Here is a 22,375-nt window from a genome sequence, read left to right on the forward strand (position 1 = left end):
TGTCCAGATCAAGGGAAGTCATGGTCCCACTCTATTCTGCTTTGGTCAGACCACACCTGGGAATACTGTGTTCAATTCTGGGCACCACAATTTAAGAAGGATGTTGACAAGTTGGAATGTATGCAGAGAAGGGCAACCAAGATGATCAAGGCTCTGGCAACTAAGCCTTACAAGGAGCGCTTGAAGGAGCTGGGTATGTTTAGCCTGGAGAAGGGGAGACTGAGAGGAGATACGATAGCCATCTTCAGATATCTAAAGGGCTGTCACATGGAAAAGGGAGCATGCTTGCTTTCTCCTGCTCCAGAGGGTAGGATCTGAATCAATGGTTACAAGAAAGGAGATTCCGTCTAAACATCAGGAAGAACTTTCTGACAGTAAGAACTGTTCAGCAGTGAAACAGACTCCCACAAGAGGTGCTGGACTCTCCATCCTTGGAGGTTTTTATAGGTTGGATGGCTTTAGCTGAGATTCCTGCATTGCAAGGGTTGGACTAGATCACCCTTGGACCCCTTCCAATTCTAAGATTCTATGAAATAGACTCTTGAAATGGACAAACCACACAATATTTTCTTTTTTCTTTTTTAAAGATATTTATTAAAGTTTTTTAAAACATAACAATGAAAAAAAATAAAAAGAAAAAAAATACAACATAAAAATTGTTAAAAAAACAAATAATTTTCCATAATATATCTTCCTTACGCTTATTTCCCCAGACCTCTTCATACCTCCCTTCTTTGTATTCCACTTCAATTTGTTAGTTCAGCAAATCCTTACCATTAAGCTTTTACCCATTTATAAACCTTTTTTTTCCGTATCTCCTAAAGCATTACAGCTGGAAACCCCTTAGTTTCTATCCAACATCCTTCTAACATTCATTAATTTTACAATATTTCTGTAAATAGTCTTTAAATTTCTTCCAGTCTTCTTTCACCAACTCTTCTCCCTGGTCTCGGATTCTGCCAGTCATTTCTGCCAATTCCATGTAGTCGATCACCTTCATCTGCCATTCTTCCAGAGTGGGTAAATCTTGTGTCTTCCAATACTTTGCAATAAGTATTCTTGCTGCTGTTGTAGCATACATAAAAAAAGTTCTGTCCTTCTTTGGCACCAATTGGCCGACAATGCCCAGGAGAAAGGCCTCTGGTTTCTTCAGGAAGGTATATTTAAATACCTTTTTCAGTTCATTATATATCATTTCCCAGAAAGCCTTAATCTTTGGGCACGTCCACCAAAGGTGAAAGAATGTACCTTCCGTTTCTTTACATTTCCAACATTTGTTATCGGGCAAATGATAGATTTTTGCAAGCTTGACTGGGGTCATGTACCACCTGTATATCATTTTCATAATATTCTCTCTTAAGGCATTACATGCCGTAAACTTCATACCTGTGGTCCATAACTGTTCCCAGTCAGCAAACATAATATTATGTCCAACATCTTGTGCCCATTTAATCATAGCAGATTTCACCGTTTCATCCTGAGTATTCCATTTCAACAGCAAGTTATAAATTCTTGACAGATTCTTAGTTTTGGGTTCTAACAGTTCTGTTTCTAATTTTGATTTTTCCACCTGGAAGCCAATTTGCTTGTCCAAATTATATGCCTCCATTATCTGATAATAATGAAGCCAATCTCTCACTTTGTTTTTTAATTTTTCGAAACTCTGCAATTTCAGTTTGTCTCCTTCTTGTTCCAAAATTTCCCAATATGTCGGCCATTTGACCTCCATATTGAGCCTTTTCTGAGCTTTTGCTTCCATTGGTGACAACCACCTTGGGGTTTTATTTTCCAATAAATCTTTATATCTTACCCAGACATTAAACAATGCTTTCCTGACAATATGATTTTTAAATGCTTTATGTGTTTTGACCTTATCATACCATAGATATGCATGCCATCCAAATACATTGTTAAAACCTTCTAAGTCTAAAATGTCTCTGTTTTCAAGAAGTAGCCATTCTTTCAACCAGCAAAAGGCTGCTGATTCATAGTAAAGTGTAAGGTCTGGCAGGGCAAATCCACCCCTTTCCTTTGCATCTGTTAATATCTTAAATTTTATTCTGGGCTTCTTGCCCTGCCAGACAAATCTAGAGATATCTCTCTGCCACTTCTTGAAGCAATCCATTTTGTCCACAATTTGCAATGTTTGAAACAGAAACAACATTCTTGGCAATACATTCATCTTTATCACAGCAATACGACCCAGCAGTGAAAGCTTCAAGTTTGACCAGATTTCTAAATCTTTTTTCACTTCGACCCAGCATTTTTCATAGTTGTCTTTAAATAAGTTCCCATTTTTGGCTGTCATGTTGATCCCCAAATATTTCACTTTCTTTACCACAGTCAATCCTGTCTCATTCTGAAACCTATCTCTTTCAATCGGTGTTAAATTTTTCTCTAAAACCTTAGTTATTCAATTTAAAGTTATTCAATTTAAAACCTGCCACTTGACCAAATTCTTGAATCAGTTCTAAAACTCTTTTAGTACTAGATTCTGGCTCCTGTAGCGTCAATACTAAATCATCTGCAAATGCTCTTAGTTTGTACTGTTTGGCTCCGACCTGTATACCTTTAACCAACCGGTCCCTTCTAATCATATTTAGCAGAACCTCCAGGACTGATATAAAAAGCAATGGGGAGATTGGGCACCCCTGTCGTGTCCCTTTTTCTATCTTAAATTCTTCCATCACCACATTATTTACAATTAATTTAGCTTTTTGTTCAGAATATATTGCACCTATACCATTTTCAAAACCTTGGCCTACCCCCATCCCATGTAAATTTTTCTTCATAAAACTCCAAGAGATGTTGTCTGTTGTCAAAAGCTTTCTCCACGTCCACAAATATCAAAACTGCTTTAGTGTTTATATTCACTTCTAGTTTTTCCAAAATATCAATTATATTCCTCAAATTATCAGACAAGTGTCTTCCCGGGAGAAAGCCCGCTTGGTCTTTATGAATCTCTTCCATCAAAACTTTTTTCAATCTCTTGGCCAAAATATCTGCAAAAATTTTGTAATCCACATTAAGTAACGATATAGGGCGGTAGTTCTTCAACTGAGTCTTTTCAGTCTCTGTTTTCGGTATAAGTGTAATATACGCATCTTTCCATGACTCTGGTGCCCTTTTCCCTTCCAGTATTTCATTGCAGACTTCCTTCAAAGGTTGCAGTAACCACTCTTTCAGAGATCTATAGTATCTAGAAGTCAGCCCATCCAGTCCCAAACCACACAATATTTTCACATATTATAGCAATTCCTAGAATTCCATGGGTCAGTGTCATCGTAGTGTGTCAATGAAGCTATTGCAAGTTGAGAAAGAGAAACGTTGGCTAAGTGTGCTGATTTGTTATTTATTTCATTTCTCTCCCACTTTCCCCTCCAAGGAGCTCAAGGTGACTCTCCTGCTCCTCATTTAATCCCCACAACAAGAACCCTGTGAGGTATAATAAAAAAAATCCTTCCAGTAGCACCTTAAAGACCAACTAAGTTAGTTCTTGGTATGAGCTTTCGTGTGCATGCACACTTCTTCAGATACACAGTGTGCATGCACACGAAAGCTCATACCAAGAACTAACTTAGTTGGTCTTTAAGGTGCTACTGGAAGGAATTTTTTTATTTTGACTATGGCAGACCAACACGGCTACCTACCTGTACCTGTGAGGTAGGCTAGGCTGAGAGGAAGTGACAGGCCCAGGTTACCCAGTGAGCCTCATGTGGGGATTTGAATCTAAGGCTGGATCAACACTGATAAAAAAAACGCTAAGAAAAAAAGTTATATCTGTCAATGCAATTTCCCATTGGCTGCTGGTGTCGCATTTTTATACTGCATTTATATTGTTATAGCTCACCAGTATAGATTAGTCCTAAGGACTAGCCTCCCAAGTCCTAGTCTAATTCTCCAACTGCTACACCACACTCGCTCTAATGTAGGCTTGACTAATTTGTGATCCATCAAACCAAATGTAATAATAATAATAATAATAATAATAATAATAATAATAATAATTTATTATTTATACCCTGCCCATCTGGCTGGGTTTCCCCAGCCACTCTGGGCGGCTTCCAAAAGAATATTAAAATACTGTGATACATCAAACATTAAAAGCTTCCCTAAACAGGGCTGCCTTCAGATGTCTTCTAAAAGTCTGGTAGTTGTTGTTCTCTTTGACATCTGGTGGGAGGGCATTCCACAGGGAGGGCGCCACTACCGAGAAGGCCCTCTGCCTGGTTCCCTGTAACTTGGCTTCTCGCAGTGAGGGAACCGCCAGAAGGCCCTCAGAGCTGGACCTCAGGGTAGAATGATGGGGGTGGAGACGCTATTTCAGGTATACTGGACCGAGGCCGTTTAGCGCTTTAAAGGTCAGCACCAAAAATTTGAATTGTGCTCGGAAACGTACTGGGAGCCAATGTAGGTCTTTCAAGACCGGTGTTATATGGTCTCGGCAGCCGCTCCCAGTCACCAGTCTGGCTGCTGCATTCTGGATTAGCTGTAGTTTCCGGGTCACCTTCAAAGGTAGCCCCACGTAGAGCGCATTGCAGTAGTCCAAGCGGGAGATAACCATAGCATGCACCAGAGCATGTATTAAAAGGGAGAGAATGATATATCTGCCAGCATTTCACAGATGGAAACGGTGATGTGTTTTTATCTTACCAAGAATTACGTACTTCACACTGTTGACAAGACACAACACTACCTGCTTTATTCGCTTGTTTTGCAGTAATCTGTCCTCTGCTGAATTTAGAGCCAAAAGTGTGATTCACTGGAAGCAGGGAAATGCTGTGGGCACATAATTGCCCCACAATCTGTTATGGATAATTCAAAATATCTTAGCAACTGTACAGTGTGAAACAACAACAACAACAATAACAATGTTTATATCCTGCCTCTTTTCTATAAAGAGATCCAAGGTGGCTTAAGGATAAAACAGAAACAGCTGAAAGCATAGAAAAAAATAAAATTAAAAGCAATGAAACACTGATTAGTACTTAAAACAGTGCTTTTTTCAGGGGGTACTTGAGGGTACACAGTACTGGCACCTTGTTGTTGTTGTTAAAAAGTGTGACGCTTACTATAACAGCTTCATAGTGAGTACTGGCAACTATTTTTCTAGAAAACAAAGCACTGATTAAACACACAGACATATAAACACACACATATAAAAATATATATTAAAACATACAGATAATAACAACAAGAACATCACAACACCAGCCCTTTCCTTAAAAACAGTCAGGCAGAAATGGCAGGCTGTGCTGTATTTTTCACGCACAGATATTTATCTGCATGTGCACTAGAGACAAAGTGCATCCGTGCACCTCCTAAGAGCTCTAATCTTGACGAGGGAGCCAAACACTGAAGACTGACTACTCCAGCAATTCACCCTAACAAAAACGTAGCATGGCATCCCTAAGGGGAGAACGTAGGGGAAATGCTTTGCCAGGGACAGGAGCCAGACAATAGGCTCTTTCTCTGGCTGATACTGTGGGTGAATGGGAAGGTTTCTGAGGAATCGTTGTTCTTCAGGCATCTGTTTCCAGAACGGCTAATGAGACAAGCAAAAAGTGTGAGTGAACCAGGCGATTTCAAGCTACACTGGATCCACCTCCCATGTGGAGACATGACTATCTGAATAGGGAACTGGCCATTTGGAATGGACTGAAGAAGTCCTAGTGGAGCCTGGAAGTGGTCTCTTCCCCCACCCTCAGTGAGACCTCCTGTGTACCAGGAAGCGGTGAGACTGCTACCCACTTGGCACAGAGATAACCACAGTGGGTTGTGGGATCTATTCCAGATGATACAAATCCATTCCAGAGTTTTGGCAGAACAGAATGAACTCACAGAGGTATAGAATGATAGAGTTGGAAGGGACCCCAAGGGTCATCTAGTCCAACCCCTGCAATGGAGGAATCTCAACTAAAGCGTCCATGGCAGATGGCCATAATTCCTCCCAAATTTTCCAGAGTTGAACTCCAAATCCCTACTTAAGTCATATTCACATTTCACATGACTATGTGAATCTACATTGATTAGAATATGATTCTGTTCCAAAAATAATCTCCCGTTTTCTGTTCCACATTCACACAATGCGGCAGCTAGACTGGTGACTGGGAGTGGCCACCATGACCATATAACACTGGTCCTGAAAGATCTTCATTGGCTCCCAGTATGTTTTGGAGCACAATTCAAAGTGTCGGTGCTGACCTTTAAAGCCCTAAACGGCCTTGGTCCAGTATACCTGAAGGAGTGCCTCCACCCCCATCGTTCTGCCCAGACACTGAGGTCCAGCACTGCGAGAAGTTAGGTTACAGGGAACCAGGCAGAGGGCCTTCTCGGTGGTGGCGCCTGCCCTGTGGATGGCCCCCCCAGCAGATGTCAAGGCAATAAACAACAATTTTACTTTTAAAAGAGGCGGCCCTGTTTAGGGAAGTTTTTAATGTCTGATGCTGTATTGTTTTTAATATTCAGTTGGAAGCCGCCCAGAGTGGCTGGGGAAACCCAGCCAGATGGGCGGGGTATAAATAATAAATTATTATTATTATTATTATTATTATTATTATTATTATTATTATTATTATTATTATTAAACTAAACCCTGGGAGGCTCCAAGTTGCTTTAGTGTCGTATCAAAATGCCCCCATCAAATACCATCACTGATGAACCTTCCAATCTTCCTCTTTTCAAGGAATGGCAGATTTTAATTACCTTCACACAAACTGTTTCGAAGTTACGGTGGAGCTTGGTTGCGAGAAGTTTCCCCTGGAAGAAGAACTGTATTCACTCTGGCAGCAAAACAAAGAAGCTCTTCTGAAGTTCATAGAAATGGTAGAGTTTCTTCTGACTTCTTTCTTTCTCCTTCCTTTTACTGAGCTGCTCGCCAAGGATGGTTTGTGACACGATTTGACTCAAGGGACCCAGCTGCCTTTTCCACAAATGGGCTGCAAGTAGCAGTCCACAGATAACTCTGATGTAACTTCCTCCCTTATTTGAGATTATAGCTGAAGACCGAGGGCAAGCAGTGTCCAAATTCCTGCTGTCAAGCCAGTTACCTGTGCTCATTTTCCATTCTGTTCATCCTGGGCAGGGCCGGCCTGTCCATGAAGCAGACTGAGGCAGCTGCCTCAGGTAGCGGAATCCAAGGGGCACCGCCATGAGCCCCCATCGCCGCCGCTGCCAGAGAAGTGAGGAGAAGCAGTTGAGCTCTACAGTTCTTTGATTCTAATGTGTAGCACGGACAGTGTTTTTTTCTGGGTGTGCTGAAAGGGTATGCAGTACAGGAACCTTTTTTCTAGAAGAAAAGCACTGAATTCAAATATCATTTTTACAGTCATTTTTGTGCAGGGCACTTCAGAACAGACCTTCTTGAAACCCTTATTGGGGAGGCTGCAGCTTATGTTTTTGAAGCAAATGCTATCTTAGATCAGTGGCCTCGCAAGTCTACCAGAACAATAAGTGGCTGCAAAATTAGGAGCAACAAGACATCCCTTACCAGGTCATTAGCAGGTATCTGTTGTGTATTGTTCTGAGGAGCCTGGTCATAATAGGGATTTAAAGTAGTTAGGAATATGCCCGTTTCCCTTCACGGGCATTAAGTTACTCCTCATTAAGCATCCCTGTTTTATTTGCAGTATCATCTTTCAATACAAAGTCCAGTCCAGACCCATAAATTTATTTTTATTTTACAGCTGATCTGCTTTAGAGAATCCAAATGGGACTCACTCGAGACAAAAGGGCCTACGAATAAATGAGCCCCTAATAGAGATGACTGAGTCAAGTCACTTTGTGTTTAGCCATAGGCCATTGTAACAAAACACTGACCTCACCCAGTAAAGTCTGGGAAGCACTGGAGGAAGAACAGGAGTGCGGAGGGAGCAAACCACCCCCGGCGCCACTATTCCGGTAGGGTGCTGTCACAGGGGGCCCCCTGGACACGTGCCACGCACCCCCCCACGCCCCAGGAGCCATGCCCCCAGAACACGCACCACACCCTCGCGGGTGGCGTGTCACACCTCTGCGGATGGCGTGCTATGCCCCCGGGATGCGCATCATGCCCCTGGGGCGCTAGCCATGTCCCCGCCTGCTCTCCACCCCTAGTGCATGCAGCTTCGCCACTGCTGGGAGGAGCCCTGAATATAGCACTTAGGGAAGCAATAAACCAAGGAAATTTCCTGAACAACCGAGGGTCCTTTCAGTCAAAACATTTGCCTCATTCTGCCCCCGCTCCCCAGTCATCGCAAAAAGGGCCACTCTGTGCATGATAGATAAATCTTCACATGATAATCAATCCTAAAAATTCCTGGGCTCAACCACCTTTTTCAAGTTCAGTGGATGGTATTGTGCATTCTCATAAAGTTTCACCCGAAACAGAAATGTAGATTGATGGATCTCGCAGCAATAGATGGAACTCCACTCTCTGCTCTGTGGCAACCCCTCAGGGGAAAGCCTTACTCACCAACATCTCTTCTTCATTCAATAAGCAGCAATTAACTTCATAGCGAAGTAAAAATTAGAAACATGAGCTATTTACAAAAATGTTTCATACTCGAAATATTTTGAAGCCAACAACCAAACACAGTTACTATTTTTTTTAAGTACACAATTTTTCATAAAACCATGGAAGATTGGGGGAGGGTGAGTAACTAATGAATTTGTAACATTGAAGAAGTTGCACCCATCATCAAAACCTGATGAAAATTCAGTTAATTCTGTCCTGCACTTTTCTGTCTTCACATCTACTTCATGTCAAGAAGATGGAGAAACATGGACATGATTGGAATACGCTCTCTCTTGCAGACAGCAGCCCAGGCCCAAGCAGCAACTTTATTTGTAGTTTCAAACAAGGTTGATGGGGCTGATCAGTTGGTTTTACTCAGTCCTGAGTTGAATATACATCCCTCTGCAGGCCTGACAAAGTCACTCTAGAGTGCCTGCTGTGGCTGCAGACACCAGTGTGGGAGAGACATGTTTTGTTGCAGCTGGAGCAGATGAAACATCCAGAAGTGTTGCTACAGGTGCATGATGGCATTTCTTCACTCTGCACTCCTCCCAGAGGTCATTCCTCCTCTGGTCACTGCTATGGATGCACAACATGAGTGTCTGTCTCTAGACACAGTGGTTGCCTGTAAGGGATTCCCACATGGTGGGGGTGATGTTGCCAACCTTCATATCACGTTTGCAGACATCTCTGCCTTCTGGCAATCCCCCGTAGCCGAGTAAGATTGTCTTCCATAAACATGGTTTTAACAATGAGTCCGTAAGTGACTGTGGAGGCCAATTCTGGATCCACATATCCTTCCACAAGTGGGGACATAGGCTTCTGGGCAGGAGTAACACAGAGTTGGTCTGCCAATGGGCCTGGTGTCTGAAGCCAGCTCCCTGCAGATCATATCCTATCGTCTTCCATTCTGTGGATATGACCAAGCCAGTGTAGACGTCGCCGAGACAGAAGGGTGAACATACGGGGAATGTGGCCTCAAGAGAGCACATCTTTAAGACTCTGTCCTGCCATGTAATGCCCAAAATCTTCTAGACGCAGTGCATGAGATGTCACTCCTAACAGTTGTAAGTTGCCTACATAAAGCAGCATGTTCAACACACAAGCCTGGTTGACCTTCATCTTGTTATTGGATATAGGCATCACATTCTCCCATACCCTTTTGGAGAGGTGAGCCATTACCGTAGCTGCCTTGCCAACATGCTTGTCCAGCAGTTGGTTATGATGGAGCCTATGTAGACAAAATTGTCTACCGTGTGCGGTCAACAGTGCTGATGTGTGGGGTCCTGGCGATGTCCTGACCCAGGATGTTGGTATTTGCCAGGCTGGTGGTAAGGCTGAACTCCCCAAAGACCTGGGGAAATGGTTGATGAGTCTCTGTAGAGCTTCCTCAGAGAGCGCTGTCAAGGCTGTGTCATTTGCAAACAAGACCTCTTGGATAAGGACTTTTGTCTTGGTGTGGGTCATGACTGTTTGAACAGACCCCCGTCGCTCCTCAAATGAAAGTCCACACTGTCTTCAGTTGAGCTGAAGGCAAAAGAGAGCAGCAGGGAGAAGAATATGCTAAAGAGAGTTGGGATGAGAACACAACCCTGTTTCACACCATACAATTAAAATCATAAAATAAAAACCGCAAACAACCACAGAGGTAAAATGCCATTAAACTCTCACTACACATTCAGATTTTAATGGTGCTAGTGAGGAATAGATACAGTAAGTTACTTTATTACCACCTGTTAAAATTGCTGTCTCTTTCTTTGTAGGCTCATCGTGGAATAAAAGGAATTGTATCTGACAAATTTGGAAACCCGATAAAGAATGCCCGAATTTCGGTCAAAGGCATCCGTCATGATACACTTGCAGGTAATAGAGTTCGATGGAGAAGCAAATTAAAGCCTGAAACTGGGAGGTGGGATTCATCTGAATATCACAATATTCTTTTTTCATTTCAAAGACAGTAATATTTTATTAATTGATTCACTTATGCAACAACTTCTTTACCTTCAAGTCAATTTACAAAATCCAAAAGCAATAAAACGACTCGGACATTAATTGTAACTAATAAATTAAACTATCAAAATACAGTAGTTCCTCAGTTTATGAACTTAATCCGTTCTGGAAGTCCGTTCTTAAACCAAAATTGTTCTTAAACTGAGGCGTGCTTTCCCTAATGGGGCTTCCCACCACCGGTGCCCTTCCACCGTTCAGCTTCCATTCTTAGACCAAGGTAAAGTTCGCAAACCGGGACACTACTTCTGGTTTTGTGGAGTTCATAAACCAAATAGTTCGTAAACAGGGCTGTTCTTAAACCGAGGTACCACTGTATCAAAGGAAAGATCAAAACAAGGGGAAAGCCAATGTGATGCTCTCCAGATGTTGGGTTGCAGTTCCCATCAGCTCTGACCATTGGCCATGCTGGCTAGGGCCGATGGAAATTGTGGTCGCTTCAGGCAGTGGAATCTGGGGGGGGGGCTCCATCTGCCCCTGCCACCACAGCAGAACTCACAGAACTCTTGTGGAAGTCTTGACACCAGTAGGTGAAACTTTGGGGTGGCAAAGTAGGATGGGCTGCCCCTGATTGTAGGGCAACAACATTTTGGGGGCCACATGTTCCCCAGGCCTGTGTGAGAATAACATGGAAAGAAGCATCCCTGTCTGTGGTTCTCCAGTCTTGGTCTCAAACTGCTATAAAGGTTTAAGAGTGACAGGAAAGTTAAATGAGCATGGTTTCAAACTAGAACTGAGATATGAATTTCAACAAGGACAAATATAAGATTCTGCACTTAGGAAGGAAGAACCAGAGTGGGGCTTAAAGCTGGGTCCCCTCCGTCCTAGTCTACAACTACATTATACCATCTCCAGAGCATCTCACTTTCAATAAATCCTATACTACTGAAATAGACCAGTGAATATGCATATGTGGAAGTATCATTCTATAATGTTTGAAAATTTAAAGCAAGACATTTGTTTCCTTTAGCTGCCGGCGGAGACTACTGGAGACTGCTGCCTCCTGGTACATACGTTGTCAGTGCTCAAGCTCGCGGCTACAGTAAAGTCCTGAAGAAAGTGACTTTGCCTGCCAAGATGACCAAGGCTGGACGGGTGGACTTTGTCTTGCGACCCCTCCTTAGTAAGCCCCCTCGAATTGGCCATGGGGCCATGGGCACAGCATATGAGAGTTATGACCCACTGGAACACTTTGACCCTCATGCTCAACATGCCCAACCAGAACCAAGAGATGATGGAGGGCAGTCTGTCCAGCCAAGAGAAAAACCCTGGTGGTGGTCTTACTTCAGCTCTCTTGATCAACACAAACCTTTGTGGCTGCTTAAACATCACTAAACTGTTCTATGTCACACTCTTCATCTGAGCACACTAGCAGTAAATTGCATTTCCAGCTCTACTTTTGATGATAACAGAAGTATTTGAATCCGATTCCATTGTGAATATAACATTGCCTTGCTTTCCCCTCCCTGCATTTTCTTTATTTCAAAATACAAAGAAAATATTAAAATTAGTATGCTCTTAAAGCTGGATGTAGCGGTTAATATTCCCCAGTACTGTGCTTCCCTTGTGCCATTGTTGTTAATCATCAGATTTATTATTTATTAGGACCCTAAAGTACCTGAAGAGAAATCTTTCTGATCCTTTAATGCATTTTCATACATGTCTTAACACATTCATTACTGCAAGTGAAAACACCCTTTAGGAAAAATTGGAAAAGCCTTTTCTTCTATACACATTACTTCTACTTAACTTGGTACATTAATTTCCCCATCTGAAATGGTTTCTTAAAAAATATCACTTAATGTCTACATTGGTTTCCATGTAGGCTTTTGAAAAGTATGAAAGAAGAGATCCTCATTTAAGCCGGCAATGACTTAAATGGGGTGGCCGGATTCTTTCAGACTGAAAAGGACATCATGCTCTTGCTGAAACGAAGATCCAGCAGGCGTTTCTCAAAAACAAGTCATGCTAGATGAATCTCCTTTTATTTTTTTGATAGAGTTAGAAGCTTGGTGGATCAGGGGAATGCTGTGGATGTAGCGTATCTTGATTTCAGAGAAGTCCCCAGTGATATTCTTGTGAAGAAGCTGGTAAAATGTGGGATGGGCGAGGCAACTGTTAGGTGAGTTTGTAGCTGGTTGACTGACCGAGCCCAAAGAGTGCTTATGAGTGGTTTCTCCATCCTGGGTTTTCTGAAGCTTTAATTTTGATGCCATTGTCTCCTCTTGTTATTTAATTCAGATGGAATTACTGAGGAAAGTGCTTCTGGTAGTTTTTGAGACCCACCAACCGCCCAACAGTTTGTGTCAGAGCATATCCCACAAGGACAGGGAAGCAAATATTGGGAATAAGGATCCCAGATAGATACAGGAAGGAGCCAGGCCAGACCATGATTTCAGCTCAATATCATTTAACTATTTGTGTTCTGGATAGGACAAGGTGTATTTGTGTTCACTCCTGACCTTGTCATCATGCGTCCTGAGGGAAGCAATTAAGGTGCAAATATGGGGGGGGGGTATATGGAGGGGGATTTCCCTCTCACTAAACATTGCTGTTTTGAATGCTCAGGAAATGCAAATCCCCTGATGAAAGAAGCTTGAGAAAGGATATCTGGATGACATACAAGCCAGCTTCCTGAAAATAAAACCATATAATAAAGAAATGCAATGCAAACTTGCGCACACCTCTCTCTGGCCAAGTGAGAAAATGGACAGAAAAATTTGAGCCTCTTCAGGTTGCAACAAAGCTGATGCGAGCACATATGGACGGGGTTTTCTCAGGCATGGAAGCAGACAGGTCAGCTAGAAGGGAGGGAGCAGGTCCATGTGGCCCCAACATGTGGCCTGCAGGGCCCAGAAGGAGGCACTCCAGGAAAGCCAAAGGCCATGAGAATCTGGGGGTTGCCCCCTCCTGCTCCCAACACTCCCAGGCAAAGCAAGCTGCCCATCTTGAATAGATTAAGTTGGGATTTTTCTGGGAGGCAAACAGGGAGAGCAGCAACAGGAAAATCATAATAGGGTTTCACGTGCAAATAACGGTATAATGGTGTTGCCAAATGTGGATGTTATTACCAAGGGAGGTTTTTTTTTTACTATATAATGTTGGACGAAATTAGGATAAAGGCAGAGATTCTACATGCACTTACCTGGAAGGTTCTGGGAATGACTGACTTGCATGCTTCTAACTGGGCTCTAACTTAGAATCATAGAATCCTAGAGTTGGAAGAGACCACAAGGGCCATCGAGTCCAACCCCCTGCCAAGCAGGAAACACCATCAGAGCACTCCTGTTGTCAAGCCTCTGCTTAAAGACCTCCAAAAAAGGAGACTCCACCACACTCCTTGGCAGCAAATTCCACTGTCCAACAGCTCTTACTGTCAGGAAGTTCTTCCTAATGTTTAGGTGGAATCTTCTTTCTTGTAGTTTGGATCCACTGCTCCATGTCTGCTTCTCTGGAGCAGCAGAAAACAACCTTTCTCCCTCCTCTATGTGACATCTTTGAAGCTCAAAAGCCTCTCTCTCCCACCCCCGCCCCCACCTCCCAAGAAGAAAGGCATTTTCTTTGCATTTCTATTCAGTTCTATTAACCCACTTCTATTAACCATTTCTAAAATAAAAATAAGTTTAGGTTCCCGAATTGCAGCATATAAACCTTTCAGATTGGAAGCAAGCTTGTTTTGTTTTAGAAATTGTTACTCTGCTTTTCGTTATTGTTATTGTTATTCTTATTCTTCAAATCCTCAAAGCAGCCTTTATCATAGCAAATACAAATTGAGTAAAGCTAATGACCTGGGGAAAACTTTGCAATTCTTTGCCATCAATCATTGTTTTGTAGAAGCAGAGGGAAATCTTCTCATCTCATACTGAATGAACTTCAATGGAGCATTGATAATTTGTTTACTTTGCAATTATCTTCCATCAGTGGAGACAAATTGATTTGAACAATAAAATTGAGTGCAAGTGCAGTACAAATGTCGTCCAAAACTGAAGAAAGACATAGCTAGTTTCAATACCTGGGAGCACAAATTTACTCAGAAAATACATATCTTATTTGATAATTCACTGCATTGTGTATTAGGACTAGGAGATTTGCATATAAGGTATATTTTGTACATTTAAGCAGCCTAAAGATTCAATTTTAGAACTTATTGTCAATGTAATTACTAATCCCTCATTGGTTTTTAGAGGTTCGTTTTTTAAAAGAAGAAAATAATGTCAATAAATATTTAAAGGAAGCAAAGTAATTGAATGGGCTTCCTTTTTTATATACCGGTAATATAATACTTTTGCTGGATAAAAGAAAATGAAGTTAACACATTGGATAATAATTGATAAAATATTATGAATAAAAAGCATCTCAAAATACATACCAACTAAAATGAGGTTTGCATATTAGAAAAGAGCAGAACAATCTTTTACGCACATTGCACTAGGACGCCTTGGGCTGTCTGTGGGTTTTACCCTGTTTTTGCATTTACTGGCTGTGTGTTTTTCCCTGCTCCTCATTGACTGAGCAAGTGCTGGACACAGCAGCCGTTCTGCTGGAAAAGAAGAGATTGCAATGTATGCAATATTATATTATGTTAATTACTGCATTTTCCCATGTATAAGACAATGTTTTTTGCTTTAAAAAAAGTCAAAAATTGGGGGTTGTCTTATACATGGATGGGGAATGCATAGGGTTAAAAAAACCCCACACTACTTCCCTTCCCATGGCTGCTGTGAAGATGTTGCCGGAAATCCTGGAGCGCTGGAGATACTGCCCCTCCCGGGTGCCCAAATCTGGGTGATCTTGGGTGTTGGTGGGGCACACTCTGCTGCTGGCCACACCCCCACACCCCCACCCCAGTGCCCCAGGCACCAGCAGGGGTTGCTACGCCAGTGCCAGTGCTTTGAATAGTTAATAAAATATAAAAGTTGTTCTGTTTGATGTTTAAAATATTGATTCCTTAATTTTGGTTTCAAAAAAATAGGGGTTTTCTTACACATGGGGGCATCTTATACACGGAAAAATACAGCATAAGGGTTACTAACCCTCCTTGCCACCATGACTTTAATAATTGTGCTAAATAATGCACATCTTTCCTTCCCAAAAAGGAGAGCCCTGCAGGAGCAAACCAATGGCCCGTCAAGTTCTCACAGTGGCCAACCGATGCCTCTTGGGAAGCCCGAAATCAGGACCTCAGCGAATCAGCACTCTCCCCACCCCCTTGCGAGTCCTAATAACTAGCATCCAGAGACATATGTCTCAAAAGATGACACTAGGAAATTTACTATTTTATTTCTAATATTTGTATCCTATACAATTCGCCGTTATTAAAATACAATTGCAAATATTGTACAATTTAATACATTAGCCCTGCAATCCTGTATCTTCTGAGGCAATAGGAGAGATCTCCCTCTCCAAGGTCAGAAAGAGAGAGCCAAACTTAAAGAACTTTGGGTTCACTTTTCCAAACCCGGGTGGCATCAAATATGGCAGAACCTGAACAAACCATAGCTTAGTAGCCATGCAAGTCTAGACTATGGGGGAGGCATGAATAATAAATTCAAGAGAATTGCCTTTTTACTACTTTAAATGTCAAAGGAATTTGGGGAAGTGTATTTAGAAATAACACCCGGGATAACTGCCTTTTAAGGAACTCTAGTAGAGTGTTGAATCACAGGCGCTCAAGGGGGCACCATTGGTCTAAGTCAGAAAATAGGCTTTGTCACTGTACCTAATTAATTGATATTTTCTTACTCTTTTCTTTTTTCCTTAGGATCTACAGTACTTGCACCATTTGGTTTCCAAGGGTATCTTGGGAATATTTTCAATTGGACCTGCTCCAAAAATCCTTTTTAAAAAAACAAAAAACCAGTAAATGCTTGTAAATTATTTTCTCAACTTCCTTTGTTGTGGAAATTTGCTGAGACAGGTTGAAACACCCAAGAGAGTGAGATATTGAAACTTCTGTGCATTAAACCATGGAACCGTGTGGCATGAGGCTGGTTCTAAAAATCGCAGCGTTAACATGAACACTGGAAACGGCAAAATCTCATCTATTCTCAGAATCTGCGCTTTAAAAGTTCATCGGGGTTGCATTACTAATGTTGTCAACTTGGCAGAAATGCAAGATCACTGTTAAATGATAACAGTATTTCTTTTTGCAAACTTTAAAGTCTGGAGGAAAACGATACTTCACAGTTCAAGCACATTTGACTGGGCTAATTTACAAGGTAAACAAATCATTCTGAGCCCTGATCAAAGTGCAGATCTAGGGCCCAGTGACCTGATCTTTAGGTGTGAGAAAGAAAATTGGAGGAAGAAAGTCCCATGCTTGAAGCCTTAGCCATTGGACTTTGACTTGACCTGCCCGCTTAGCTAGGAGTGGTTCCCCCAGCTACTAATATGGGATAAGGTGAAAGGTTACCAATTAGTTGGAGAAGCTAAGAAAGTTGTAAGCAGTTGCTCTCGGCTGTCGTTTCAAATTAGTATTGGGCCACTAGTAGGTAGGTTATAGCGGTCAATGCTTCACTGCACTGCATTGGTTGCTGATTCAGAGACAGTAACAAGGAGACATTTTTCTATCAGTTTATCGTGCCAGGCTGCTGTAATTTACAGTAGGATTTTACTAGGGAAACCCATCATAATGATTTCTGTTATTTCCACGTCATAGGTTTCTGCTTAGCCGTGAAAGTATTTTTCCTTCTTTCAGTGAATCACATTCTTCTGCAGGGTTGTGTTTCTTTTGCCATTTCTGCAGTATAAAGGAGGTCTGCTCTTGCTTCATTTGAAAGAACCAAGTAAAGTCCACTCTTTTAAAAACATAACTAATATTACAGATTCCAAATTTTAATACAGTGGTACCTTGGGTTAAGAACTTAGGTAATTCGTTCCGGAAGTCCGTTCTTAACCTGAAACTGTTCTTAACCTGAAGCACCACTTTAGCTAATGGGGCCTCCTGCTGCTGCTGTGCCGCCGGAGCACGATTTCTGTTCTCATCCTGAAGCAAAGTTCTTAACCCGAGGTACTATTTCTGGGTTAGCTGAGTCTGTAACCTGAAGTGTATGTAACCTGAGGTACCACTGTATTGTAAACCAGATTCCAAACGTTATGGTATTATTTTCTGTATGTGCATGTTTCTAGCGGTGGGCAGTGGGGGGGCACTTGACCTCCTGTGGGGATTGGCTACACCTGGGCATTTCCGCTGTGCTGACCTCTCTCACTCTACATCCCGGGCAGGCAACAGCAGTGCAGCCAGCCGGAGGTCAGGTGAGCACTGCTACCCAACCCTGAGTCTGCACATTTCTGTATTGTTACGCAGACCGCACTCTCCAGCCAAGGAGAATTTCTGGAACCCCAGTGCATGCCTTGTTTGTTCCCTTCTTCTTCTTTTTTTGAATTATATTTTTATTGGTTTACAAATACAAAAAAAGAAAACAAAGTTGTACATTCAAACTTCTTAATTACCTCTTAATTCCATTTTTTTTACTTCCCTCAATTTGTCTGAACTTCCTTCATTTTATAACTTTTAACACAATCCTACTTATTGTTATTTATTCTGGTAGCTTCAATTTTGTTGTTTATACTTATTATTAGATTTTCACATCACAGAGCTTCCTTAAAACTTACAAACGTAATCTGGTTATCACTTAGTTTTTGCAAATATTGAATAAACTTCTCCCAATCTTCTGTAAATCTTTGATCTCGTCGATTCCGAATCCTTCCTGTCATTCTGTCCAATTCCGCATAGTCCATCATTTTGGCTCTCCAATCTTCTATCGTAGGCAGCTCCTCTTGTTTCCATTTCTGGGCCATCAATATTCTTGCTGCAGTCACTGCTTATAAAAATAACTTCTTCTCTTTCTTGTTTATCTCATTCCCTGTAATACCTAGTAAAAACGCTTCTGGTTTCTTAGTAAATGTATATTTCAACATTTTCTTCAATTCATTATAAATCATTTCCCAGAAGCATTTTACCTTCTTACACTCCCACCACATATGAAAGAAAGTGCCTTCCTTTTCTTTACATTTCCAACATTTGTTACTTATCTTATACATTTTTGCTAACTTTACGGGGGTTATATACCATCGATACATCATCTTCATAACATTTTCTTTTATAGCAGTACATGCAATGAATCTTAAACCATCTTTTGTTTGTTCCCTTCTAATGGCGGTCACTGGAGACTGGGGGCATTTCTGTGATAAAAGGCTTATTTACACGCATATACAGGCTGAATGTGCGATGGAAGGCTCACAGCATTGACTCTCCAACAGATCCTGCTTCCCCTTAGCTTCCCGCAGGGACAAGAAGTACAACACTCCTTTTCTGCAGGCATAAAAGGGCAGGGAAGCCAGAGACCTAGTTGCTGGGAGTGTGTCTGCATGAAGTTCCTGTCTCTTTCCTGCTCCAGTCCCTTGAGTGCTAATTTCTTTTACACTCTTATATAGTGGAGGATGGCCAACTAAGCCTATTGGGGCCCAGCCCTCCCACAGAGAATGCCAAACAATATTTTTTTACCCCCTCCCCCCCCCCAAAAAATCTCGAAGCTATTTCCTGTGCTACACACATTTTATACTTTTATTTGAACTCTCAGAAGCTCTGCAAACATTCCTGCCTATCTCCCATTCTCTGGCCAATGGGGTCTTTGCAGTACTCGGCTAACCCTAATCCAAAAATGTAGCTCTGGCAAAGAGGTCCCGCCCCTGAGTCTCAAAGCAGGAAGAACATGTGACTGAATGGGCTGCCTGAAGGCTCCTGTCCATTGTGAAGGCTATCCAGCATTCTCAGTGTTGGCCTAGTAGGGCCACCTTTGCATGCTCAGAACTGTATTTGTGTGTGTATGTGTGTAGCTAGACAGAAGAAGGATGTTGTTTAGGGTTGCATTTATTTTTGTGAATGGGGGAGGACACTTGAAAGTGCTATTGGAACAGCAGGGTTTCTAGGTGTGTCTCTAGGTTTGAGATCTATAGAGAAATTTTGCATTCCAGTTTTTCTTAAGGTTTAGTGCACAGGTTTACTGCACAGCACACCCAGGCAAACTTATGCTAAGTGAGACCCCTTCTGAACTAAAGCAAGACACTTTTCACTTTCTATTTGTAAAATTGTAGTGCTTCAGAGTCCTGGGAGCCAGTGTAGTGGTTAAGAGCGATAGACTCGTAATCTGGGGAACCGGGTTCGTGTCTCCGCTCCTCCACATGCAGCTGCTGGGTGACCTTGGGCCAGTCACACTTCTCTGAAGTCTCTCAGCCCCACTCACCTCCCAGAGTGTTTGTTGTGGGGGAGGAAGGGAAAGGAGAATGTTAGCCGCTTTGAGACTCCTGAAGGGGAGTGAAAGGCAGGATATCAAACCCAAACTCTTCTTCTTCTTCAAAGTAGCTTTGCAAGGGAGAAAACCAGAACAACTTGGCCATGTTCCTGTGAACTTCTAGTAGTCTAGTGGGCACCAGCTGCCACAGCTCTTAGGCAGTGGCGTAGCGTGGGTTGTCAGCACCCGGGGCAGGGCAAGTAATTTACGCCCCCTAACCCGTGGATTTGCGCCTCCTAACCCTAACCCCCAGATGTTGCGCCCGGTGCGGCCGGCCCCCCTGCACCCCCCACGCTACGCCACAGCTCTTAGGTGCACACAGACCTTGATGGCATCCCCTCCAGCTGGGAGAGGAGGAGGGGGAGACATGTCCCTTTCTGCTAGCTAGTTTCTATGGTAAGCCTTTGGCCCAAGCTTTTATAATGAAGTAGATGCTTAATAGACCTGGCTAGGCTATTTACAAGAAACTGTTCTCATCATTTTGCAGTTGCCTGTCTTTGCAGAACTTTCATCTAACAACTGTAAAATCCTATGGTTGGAGGAGACTCCAAAAGCCCAAACTTGCTATGTAGGTGGGTTTTTTGTTTTAAAAAAACAAATGTTCTTGAACTGAAATCATGCTCTCCTAGAATTCTGTTTTGTTTTTTTAAAAAAACAACCTTCATTTGAAAAATAACAGTTCCAGAACCAATATGTTTTTTTTCTCCCCTCCAAAGTTCCTCTCTGTGCATATCAGAAGTTGATTTCTGGTCTCTGCAACTGTTTTTGGATTAGAATTGATTCCCCACCCCCACCCCCCATTTAGCAGTTTGCAGACCAGGTTCCTATTGTTAGTAATCTTTGCTTTGTAGAAAGCATTAACATTTTGTCTCTACTTAATGTCATTCTTAAGGGACGCGAGTGGTGCTGTGGGTTAAACCACAGAGCCTAGGGCTTGCCGATCAGAAGGTCGGTGGTTCAAATCCCTGCGACGGGGTGAGCTCCCATTGTTCGGTCCCTGCTCCTGCCCAACTAGCAGTTCGAAAGCACGTCAAAGTGCAAGTAGATAAATAGGTACCGCTCCGGCGGGAAGGTAAACGGCGTTTCCGTGCGCTGCTCTGGTTCGCCAGAAGCAGCTTAGTCATGCTGGCCACATGACCCGGAAGCTGTACGCCGGCTCCCTCGGCCAGTTAAGCGAGATGAGCACCGTAACCTCAGAGTCATCTGTGACTGGACCTAATGGTCAGGGGCCCCTTTACCTTTTTAATGTCATTCTTATTGCACCCACACCCAGGAAATAAGGAGGTGGGATAAAAACTTCTTGCCACAACTTTATTGACTGTTTACAGGATCTAGCTAACAGTGGGATAATTTAACTATCAACTATTTCCAACCCCCAGTGTGAATATTCTACTGCTGAGGCTTGAGACAATGGATCTCATCCAGTGCTTGCTGCATCCCCTGACATCCAGGTGAGCACCAGCCTGGCTCTGAGCCCGGCAGCAGTTATATAACTGTCCCAATCTCCTCAAGGCCCCAGGTGTGTTGGGAGAGGCCTGCCTCATCACCCCACTTGCTCATTAGCTTTGGCTGAGTGAAGCAGCTGCACCCCAAGAGAGTCCTGGTAACAGCTCCATCTCAGGACGATGGTCCAGTAAATCCCCTTCGACCCTGCAAGTGATGTGTCAGGAGCCTCGCCACCATCTCCTCCTTCCTACGCCCTCTTTATCCCCACTGACCTTCTAACAGGAAAGAACAAGCTTCCTTCGTTTCCTATTTGTGTATGCAAAAGCATTTCTAAACTGTTTATTACTAAAAGAATCTCTAAGCAGTGTCCAATATAAAAACATACAAATACAATAAAACATTAATGTAGAAACCTAAACCATGAAAACAGAACCAAAAGAACGCAAGGTACAGGGACCATGGTACTGAGCTGATTTAGAATATTTGGTCCATTCTTTGAAGTTTTTCGGTCCATCCTTCCTAGTTTTGTATCAGCCTAAATGAGACAAAGGATAAATGTGATGAGAAATAAAATGAAGTAAAAGGTAAAGGTAAGGTAAAGGGAGTAAAGGTAAAGGAAGTAAAAAGGTAAAGGTAAAGGACCCCTGACAGTTAAGTCCAGTCACAGATGACTGGGGTTGCGGCGCTCATCTCGCTTTACAGGCTGAGGGAGCCGGCATTTGTCCACCGACAGTTTTTCTGGATCATGTGGCCAGCATGACTAAGCCACTTCTGGCAAACCAGAGCAGCGCACGGAAACGCCGTTTACCTTCCCGCCGGAGCGGTACCTATTTATCTACTTGCACTTTGACGTGCTTTTGAACTGCTAGGTTGGCAGGAGCGGGGGCAGAGCAACGGGAGCTCACCCCGTGGCGGGCATTTGAACTGCCAACCTTTTCCTTAGGATCAGGGGTGTCTTTCCCATAGAGGCTAGTGGCGCAGGGTGCCAAGTTCTGGAGGGCACCAGAGAAGAGGTGGAGGCTGGACCTCCCAGCATCAGCTCGCCACCCTCGCCCGCCTCCACCATGCCGCCTGCGCCAAAGCAGCATCACGCCCGGAGCCTCCTTCTGCCATGGCCACCACGGCATGAAGCGTC

At 42.8% G+C, this 22,375-nt stretch overlaps 1 protein-coding gene across 1 annotated transcript in view; it reads left to right on the forward strand.

Annotated features, from left to right (window-relative positions):
* CPZ (carboxypeptidase Z) overlaps window positions 1–12,024 on the forward strand; it is a 34,080-nt gene extending 22,056 nt beyond the window's left edge. Inside the window, exons 9-11 of the mRNA XM_081207733.1 lie at window positions 6,686–6,825; window positions 10,258–10,357; window positions 11,472–12,024. Of these exons, the coding sequence (XP_081063859.1) occupies window positions 6,686–6,825; window positions 10,258–10,357; window positions 11,472–11,836 (605 nt within the window). The 3' untranslated portion in view covers window positions 11,837–12,024. The remainder of the gene's footprint in view (window positions 1–6,685; window positions 6,826–10,257; window positions 10,358–11,471) is intronic.
* The last annotated feature ends 10,351 nt before the right edge of the window (window positions 12,025–22,375 follow it).

Source organism: Podarcis bocagei (assembly GCF_964188305.1).
Source record: "Podarcis bocagei genome assembly, chromosome: 9".
In the NCBI taxonomy this organism is placed as follows: Eukaryota; Metazoa; Chordata; class Lepidosauria; order Squamata; family Lacertidae; genus Podarcis; species Podarcis bocagei.